Source organism: Stegastes partitus, unplaced genomic scaffold (assembly GCF_000690725.1).
Source record: "Stegastes partitus isolate 25-593 unplaced genomic scaffold, Stegastes_partitus-1.0.2 Scaffold209, whole genome shotgun sequence".
Lineage (NCBI taxonomy): Eukaryota > Metazoa > Chordata > Actinopteri > Pomacentridae > Stegastes > Stegastes partitus.
In genome coordinates, this window is record NW_007577940.1 from 161,058 (window position 1) to 170,503 (window position 9,446).

The following is a 9,446-nucleotide window of genomic DNA, read 5'->3' on the forward strand; positions in this document are numbered from 1 at the left end:
GTGAAGCCTAATGACCTCTGGCCAGCATGCACGTGTTAAATCAAGTCATGGTTGTATTTAATGGCCATGTTTTCTCCTTTGGTTGTTAACATGTACTGTACACATGCTGCAACATTTTGAGATTTGAGAGAACTAAATACACCCTTTACCTACACAGAGCAATTATTTTGTAAATTGCTTTAAAAAAGAAAGAAAGAAAGAAAGAAAAATAGCATAAGAATGCACCTCAGTTTCAATAAAGGTGATAACAAGTCACTGCCACTTCATAAATTTTACAAACTTTGGAAATTTCTGAGATTTCATTTTGTTACCCTTCTATGTCAAGAGCTGCTTGCGCTACCCTCATATGTAGTAATAATCAGTATAATGTCTTAATTTAATTGCCATGTTTCCATTTTTTGCTTTCATACATATACATTGCTATGTTGAGATTTGGGTGCGCAGGATACACTATTTAACTATTTAAAAAAACAAAAACAAAAAACAAACAAACACATAAATATGCCATGCAGTTATTTTAAAAATTGCTTGAATAAATACCTCAAAATAGAATTTTGTCAGACCAAAGAAAATTTGAAAATAGCATGAACAGATCCATACATTTCTCAGCATGAATAAAGGTAATCCAGCCAGGGAGGGTTCAGGTTTTTCACATGTTTATTTTTTAGCACCATAAAAAGTCACTTAAGGCTGTCCAGTGTATTTGCTCTCATTCTGTCTTTCCTCTGGGATGGAGCGATGATGGTGGAGATTAAGGAAAGGACTGGAGATTGGAGAAAGGGCTCATTTGGAGAGATAAAAAGCTGAGAGGAGCTGCATGGCAGCTACAACAGCACCAGGCGACCGGCAGGTGTCAATCACTTGCTGGCGGAGGTGAAGGTGAAGCATCCTCTCTGGTGGAACTGCATGTCCCTGATACGGCGCATGGACTGGATCTGGGGCTGGAAGGCGCAGAAGTCGTTGTAGTGTCTGTAGTCACCGCACTCAAACAGGTACTGGTAGCCCCTGTATCCAGGGTACTGGTAACCCACCCAGCTGAGGGAGACATAAAGTGGGGACACATTCAGATTCCACACAGGTACAAGTCATAGTTTGCAGTAGCAGAACTCATGGTTTGTAGTGACTGTACTGTATTCCTGTAGTTCTTTGAGGTGATGTTGGGGGACAGTGAGGAAGTTCTAGAGAGTCCCTCATAAGTTCTCATGGTCATTATAGGTCCTACACATATATTAAGAGATCTAGTGGTCATTGAGGAGATAGTTGATGTCATTTTTCAGGTTCTGTGGGCCCTTTAGGTGGGTTACTGGTCATTAAGACAGTTATACAGAAGTTCTCAGTGTTTGAAAAGGTCCTTTAAAAAGTTCTTTGTGACTAGGTTCTAATGGTCACTAGAGGGTTGGTTGTCACTAAAGATGTTCCCAAGGAGGGCTAGCAGTCTTTATAGAGGTTTTGTTTGTCATCAGGGAGGTTCTACTGATCACTAAAGAGCTGTCAAGGAGCCATTAGAAGATTTAAGAGTCCTCTGGGTGGCTGAACACCACCTTCATCATCTAAACGTAAGAATATCTTTTAAAAGAATGCTGATTCTGCCTCCAGTACAGTTCCACACATGTAGAACCGTAGATAAGGAACACTGGAGCTACAGTAAGGGTAAAAATGAACAAATGTGTATTTCACTGGGAGACACAATAGTGTGAAGAAAAATTCCTGACTAAAAATACTTGTTTATAAACACAAGAGCATGCAGTCAGCCTGGAGCCTTATGAGGACATGTCATCCTTCTTTTTTTGAACCACTACATTGTAGTGGAACTGTGGAGGCCTGCGGGTTCCTCTCAGGCTTCATCTAAAACAATGTTTACAGCACAGAGCCTTCACTTTGTTTCATTTCCAGGCTGTTTTTTTTCTCAGGTTCTATGAACCCTCAGCAGCTACAGGTAATAAACGTGTGCACTTACGCTCCTCCAGGGACCCTCACGCTGCCCACTCTGTCGCAGAAGCCGTGCGCCCAGAGGGTGGGCACATCATCCTCCTGGATCTCCATCTTGTTGCCCTTGAAGTCAGAGAGCTCGTACAGGCAGATCTTGTGCTCCATGCTGTCCTGCAGGGAGGAAATAAAGACAGTTGGTGAGAGTGAACCACACTAAAAACTTGTTGATGGGTTGGTGATGTAGTGACACTGTGACTCTGCAGATGGCAGTGTTGATCTGTGGGTCCAGCTATTAAAGTCAATGCAGACATTTCCAACACTGGATTTCCTGAACCTCTGCTATCCTCTGCTGCACTGAGATATCCGTAGTAATTAAAATGCTAATGATATTGTGTAAAATGTTTACTATAATACTAGCTTAGGAATTATTTTGTAGAGTTTTAGCCCTAAAATATAAATTAGTCGGGTAAATTCACATTTTATCTAATATTGTAGCATCTTAACCACAAAGTTAGTCAGGTAAATTTGTGCAATAAGTTATATTGTAGGATCATAATCTAAAGAGTTTTAGATGGTCAACTTGGATCAGTGTCTCTATTTTCCCTTAGTCTCAGGAAAAAAAATTGCTTTGAAACAGTTATCAGTCTGAGCTGCTTTGATTCAACCAGCATTTCAGCTATTTTTAAAAAAAGAATATTTGTTATTTTAACAGCTGTGCGTACCATGCGGATGGGCCTGAGGGACATGAGGCAGTCGCTGCGGTAGGAGTTGCTCCAGGTATCCCAGCGAGGATACTCTCCCTTCTCCAGGATGAACATCTCCCCACGGAAGTTAGTCTGCTCAAAGGCAACAAAGCTGGAGGAGTTGGGGGGACAGCAGGCACAGAGGGGGAGGCACAGGGGTGAGGTGAGGGAGAGAAGAATTAGAGGAAAGATCACAGTAAAGAACACTGAAAAATGAGTGAATAGAGGTAAAACAGAATTTTTCTGACTGTAAATCGGGTTTGTGTACGTGTCCACTTACGGGCCGCACTCCACAATGATACTACGCACTCTATCCATGCCACGGTCACACACGTTCATACACTCATTCTGGACCTCGATCATCCTGCCCTGGAAGTTCTCCTGGTCGAACAGCATGATCTGCACACATCACAGGTAGATATATTGTACATGTGTTAAGCTCACGAAATACAGCACTGTCAGGGTTTTTTCCTGCTCAGATAGAATGTATGATCAATCCATGTACAGTAAAAAACAATGAGAAATATCAGCATCTTGCTATTATTTCTGATCATTTAATAGTAACAAATAGGTACTATGTTTGAGTAACTGAAACCAAAATTTAAAAAATGGTTTAGAAATTATGTATATATTTAAATACTGTCAGTATTTATCACATTGGTGCTGATGAGTTTCCTTTAGAGCTGGATAAAGTCTCTTGAGAGGAAACCAAAAAACAATACCTCAATCTGCATAAACTGATGAAAAGCAACTCCACCTCATGCATCAGTATTGCAGAATAAGTACATTTTGCTGATAATACTTATTTACTTTTACTTAAAGTAGATTTTTTATTTCAGGATTTTTACTTGCAATTAAGCATTTTGGAAGTTTTACTTGAGTCTTTTCATGAGCACCTATAGTTAAATTCACCTCAAGTGGTCTAAGATTTCCATTTATGCTACTTTACACTGGTACTGTATTGCATTTACATCACTACATTTATTTTAAAGCTATTGTTGCTTTGCAAATTGAGATTTAACGTATAAAATACATTGTCATCTTACAAATATGAGGCATTATCACTGGCTACACTATGCAATATGAAGTTATTAAACTTGCAACAACGTTAAAATAATGCTTGTATAGTAGTCATATTATTATTATTATTATTATTATTATTATTATTATTTACAACACAAGTATTGTGTGATAGTGCTACTGTTGTAAAATCCACTTCATTAATTTACTTTACAAATCAAAGCACTATTAATAAAAACCTCAGTGCGTTAGTGGTGAATGTGTGAAAAGTCTGCCTGTGCCAGTTTTCTCTAGTTCAGCAGGTTTGTACCAAAATACATTGCTGCCTTTCCTACAACTTCATCTAAATTTGCAACGTCTACTTCAAAAAGTAAAATAAAATAAATAAAATAATAAATTAAGGAGACTATGCTTTCTTTGACATTTGTGTGAACAGATCCTTCAGACAAAACAAAACAAAATGCTTAGGCAGTGCAGAAAGCAGCTGTCTGACACTGCAGCAGTGACTCACTCTGTAGGATCCCATGCCAGGCTCTCCGGTCTTGGTGGCCTTGCTGGAGGCAGCTGGAGCTGGGGCTCCCTTGTCCTTGGCATCGGTGCCCTGGCTGGAGGCGGACTTGGCAGTCTGAGACATGGTGAGGGGCTTCAGGAGAGTCTGGGCGAGAGAGATGGGATGAACAGAAATAGAGGTGTAAATGGAAGTGACAGGATTACAGAGGGGAAAGAGAACTGGAGGTTTAACGTGGCCCAGGCAGCGAGGTGTCAACACTGTCAGAGAGGGGCTGGAATGTTTTGGGGGTTTATGTGCTCATTGGCTTCTGTTTGGGCTGCCTTTCCCCAGGCTGAGGGGGCTTTGGCAGGGACTGGGCCCTGGCTCTGGATGTGTCCCTCTGCACTGTGCTGGATGTTCTGCTGCGTATGTCTGTGAGTCCTTACCTGCGTTAGTATAGCTTGCAGTGCCGTGTGAGGGAGGCTGGCTCGTGCTGGTCCCGTCAGCGCTCAACCCAAGCTTTTATACTCAGGCGAAGGCCAAATGCATAGGCTCCCAGCACAATAGAAAGCCTCTCGTCATCACAGTTGGCCTGCGCCAAAGCCACCGGGTCATCGCATCGCCTGGAAACGCCGCCGGCCCCTCTGGCCTGCCTGTAAGCATTTCACTGTCAAAGGAAACCACTGACTGAGGCATTTTTCACATGTGTTGGGCTGCTAGGCCTGTAAGCTATAGTTGCATGTAGAGTCGAGGAATGCAAAGGTCCAGAGGACACAAAGAGGTAATCCACTCTCTGTCACCTACACAACAATATTCTTTAGCTATGGATGTGAAAACAAGGGTTCTCCATTTAAAATAATTTCTATTTCGTAGAAAAAACATGCAGAAAACAGGTAAGAAATGCACCTGTGGAGCACATGAACACTATTTTGATTAAGCACATTCATAACGACGTTTAAAACCTATGTAGCACCTTGATTTGTGGACGTTTTAGTTGCTTAAAGATAAATTAACCCAAAGGTAAATCAGCTGTTTTTCCACTTCAATTAAAAACTAAATTCATAAACATTAAAATGGGCCTTTGCTAAAGTTATAGCACCAAACGGTTCTGTCACTACAGCTACATGTTATCAGTCCCACCTCCTAAAAATGATGCTCACATACAACTGAACTGCATTCTCAATTTAATTTTATATTTTCTCCTTGATCACATTTGTGACAAATCACAAATACATTTCTAATCAGTACTTCTTTGTCATTTATTTTATTTCTTTACTGTCACCCCAGCTGATCATATATTAGATGTGGAGGGACTCATCACTATGGTAGTCCACAAATTGGAAGAGAAGACTCTGGACCAGAATCAGAATGCCTTTTATATTCAAGTAGGTGTTCACATATGAGGGATTTGATGTTATAACAAGTGCCACAAGACAAATAAAAAGCAAATGTATGAAATCCAAGGTAAGCTGTAAACATGCACCCAGAATGCCTTGTATGCGACTGGCACAGACAAGAATCTGAAGTGTGGAAATCCTGCGGACACGCATCATCATACTTTATGAGTATGCAAGGGTCTGTGTGATGTAAATTTTGTCATCTCAACAAAGTCTGTGGACCCCGTTGAACCCTCCATGGAAACTTAGTGTCTACGCAGCCAGTACTTGACAAGGGCAGCAGTGTGCATGGGCAGAAGACATGGACATGATGTGCTGAGCATGTGTGGAATGGAGTTTGTTTTTTGTTTTTGTTTTTAAATATTTTTTAGCCTTTTTTGGCTTTATTAAATAAGACAGAGAGAGAGAGAGACAGGAAAGTGGGGGGGGAGAAAAATGGGGGAAGGACCTGCAGCAAAGGGTCATGAGCGGGACTCAAACCCATGACCGCTGCATCGAGCACTATAGCCCCTGTACATGGAACACCGCCATGGAACCAGGTGAACTATAGCGGTGCCTGGAATGGAGTTTTTTAAGTGGAGTAGAAAAGTAGTATAATTATGAAACTATGCATGGAATCATAGCTTCCCATAGGCTCATTATTCCACTATTATACGTTTCGTGTTTTAGAGAGTTTATGTGGCATAGATTTTGTCACTTTCGCCAGAGTCCCTTCCAACAGTCGCCCATTTAGCTTAAAATTTGTGTCTGCTTAGATCATACTGCAAGATCAGCCGTCTCTATGCCCAGAACAGGGATTCTCCAAGTGGACTCAAACAGACGAGAAAAAGAGCAACAACTATGTATTTGTGGATCTCAATGTGCACATCCACAAAGGAGTGTGATCAAGGCTTTTATGACCAGGGTTACACCTTCAGTGTCCATGATAAATATTTATTTTCGCCACATTTCCACAAGACTGCCCCAAAACTTGTGTCTGCACAGCGACTGCACTACAAGGGCAGTGGTCAGCAGTATTATGCATTTGAGGAATATGTAGACATCAATCAACGGCACATGAATGGACTACAATCCTCCAGTGGACTCCAAGCTGACTAGAAAACACAGACACATAACAATAACTAGGTGTTCGTGGTGTCTGCAGCTGTCCACGTGTGCATCCACATCTGAATCTAGTCACAGCTTAAGGCCTGTTGTCCTTGTGCAGCCAAAAATTTCAGTCGACTTCACTACAAAGGCCATGGTGTGAAGGCGTGGGATACGCAGATATGACCTCATGCATATTTATAGAACACAGTCCTCCAAGAAGACTAGGAAGGAGTTTAGTATCAACATTGAGTATAATCAGGCTATTTTCCACACTCCTGGGTTTGCTAGTGTCTACAAGATATAAATTACACATTAATCCCTCAAGTCAACGGAGTCCAAAATTTGTGTCCCACACAGTGACTATCCCACAAGGTCAATAGTGTGCATGTGTGGCATTCGTAGGTTCAGCCTGCTGTCAATATGTGGAACAGAGTCCTCAGATCAGACAAGCAAAACAGGCACCATGGATGCAGAACTGTTGTTACACTGTTTTGAGTGCACGTCTGTAGAGAATAACACTCCCACATGGGACATGAAGCCTGGTCTACGGGGTGGAAGTCCTGCATGACAGAACACCTTAATGTTGACCTGCTGTGCACGTCACAGCAAAACATAAATGAAAATGCAGTTTAAGTGTGTAGGGATGTCATTTTACTGACATTATTCAGCCAGTTAGCTGACTTTATCACTCTTCTACTAGAGCTAATTAACATCTTTTCAGTTAATGAGTTGCAACATACAGCAGTTTCTGTAATCATCCCAAGTTGTCAATCCAACATTCAGTTTGAAAGTCTGCGCTATAAGCTCCCCCTGTGACTGCTGGCTGTTCATCCTGCCTCAGGATGTGGCTGTTTGAAACAGTTATGAACATTTTTGCAGATAGCAGGTCGTACAAATTTTTCCTCTGCCAGCACAACTCCACCCTCACCCTGCATTTCACCACTAATCTGCTATCCTGTGGTCACAGTTTCTGCTTTTCAGCAAGACTAAACAGAGTGCAGGTAGCTTTTAGTTTGCAGGACAATATTAAATGAACAAATAAAGTTTGCAGTTACAGCAATATAAACATTCATGGCTCACAGTTGTGACTTGGCTCTAAATGATGTCCCATCTTCATCGGATTTTTGAGGTTGTTGATGACGATGCTGATAATTCTGGGATTACATCAAATGGATTATTTCTGGATTATCTCACCTCAGCTGTGACTATTTCCAGGATTAAACTGAGTTTGAACTAATCCTGCCGTGTAATCTCTTTGGCACCAGTTGGATTCTGTGATGTAACTCGGGCTGGGGATCAAACCTCGGTGGGTTTTGTCTTTTTTTTTTGGTGACAATGTGTCCGTAGCACACAGAATTTCTTTTTAAAAGCTATTTTCCTTTATTATTCTGACATGGTCAGTGCAGAATTTAAATAAACTGCACCAGATTTTGCTAACAGCTAATGTAGATCTGTTATCCCTGAGCAACAATTACACACCATGAAACAGCATTTGACAAGCAAAGAAGCACTAAAAAACTGGTGCTGAATGTCTTTGCAGATCTACAATGTTGTGTACATATTCTTAGTTTTGCATTCTAACTGAAGACAGTTTTAGACTTAGCAAAATTCTTGCACATCTAATTTTTTGAAAACATTAGGCTTTCATTAGTTTAAAGCCAAGGCCTTGTCTTTGGATGTCGTAGAAAGCCAACAATGTGTTAGTCTCTTAATTCTTCCTTACTCTGGGTGGAAGTCCTTGAAAGCACCTCAAGATGAAGAGTTTCATTTACAGATTTTAGTAAATGTTAACCAAATATAAAGAAATAGGGCCTATGTTGGGGACTATTTACAGTGATGGGAGGATTGATCCACATTTGCTGCTTTGATGATAACAATAAGATAATTAAATTATTAATAAAAAATGAATGTGGGGCAGCAAGGCGGTGTATCTGGACTGACTTCAAATAAACTACAGCACTCGTTCACTCACTGGTTTTATTTTTTACTGTTGTTTGAACATCAGTGGTTGATTTTAAAGATTTCCTGTCAATGGGAAATCTAGATTATATCAGAAGGGTTCTCCTCTACATCATGTTTCTCATAGTGTTATTCTGGTATAATAGTGATGCTTTCAGATTCAAAATGATGCAGCATCTTTGCTGTGCACATTTAAGACGCCTATTGATTTTTAAATCCATCGACCCCTGTGGCCTTTTGTCTACTTACACTGCAACAAAATGCTCGGCTCACGTTTGAACTCCTAAATGGAAGCATTGATTTCTGACTCACAGTGACTTTGCCTTTCTCCACAGCCTTTTCTATAACGCTGTTCTTCATTACTGACAATCCCTCTGTCTCCTCCTGCCTGATTACGTCTGTCAGACTTGAACCTGGTCCTCTTCAGCCACCAAGATGCGATGAAATTTGATTTGTGCTGTGTTAAAACTGTCCTGCCAACATGAAGACAATATTGATTTTGCTGACCTTTTGACCTTTGCTTGCATTTGCTGTTATTAAGCTGTTAAGGTTTTCCACCATATAGCAGAATTCAGGATGCAGAAATGTCAGCTGAACAAGGATTCATTCATCTCACCCGTCATCAAGACATAGCACAGCATCAAGCAAAAACAGTATTTGAATAAAATTACTCTTTTTAATCACTTTTTATTACTTATCAAACTGCTATTTTTTTATTGCCAGTTATTCATGTGAAATTAGGCCAAATTTTTTTTGCATGAATTGTTGTACATTGATTTTGTTATTTACGTGCATGTGCATCAAGATGTTGCTGTCAGT

The 9,446-nt window shown here is 40.7% G+C and overlaps 1 protein-coding gene across 1 annotated transcript; it reads right to left on the bottom strand.

The window, feature by feature from the left end:
• Positions 1 to 857: 857 nt before the first annotated feature.
• Positions 858 to 4,326, bottom strand: crybb1 (crystallin, beta B1). The gene is made up of 5 exons (XM_008280766.1): positions 4,204 to 4,326; positions 2,953 to 3,071; positions 2,652 to 2,784; positions 1,958 to 2,100; positions 858 to 1,035 (listed from the first exon to the last, which is right to left on the bottom strand). Exons 1-5 carry the CDS (start codon positions 4,324 to 4,326, stop codon positions 858 to 860), a joined length of 696 nt encoding a protein of 231 aa, XP_008278988.1.
• Between the last annotated feature and the right edge of the window lie 5,120 nt (positions 4,327 to 9,446).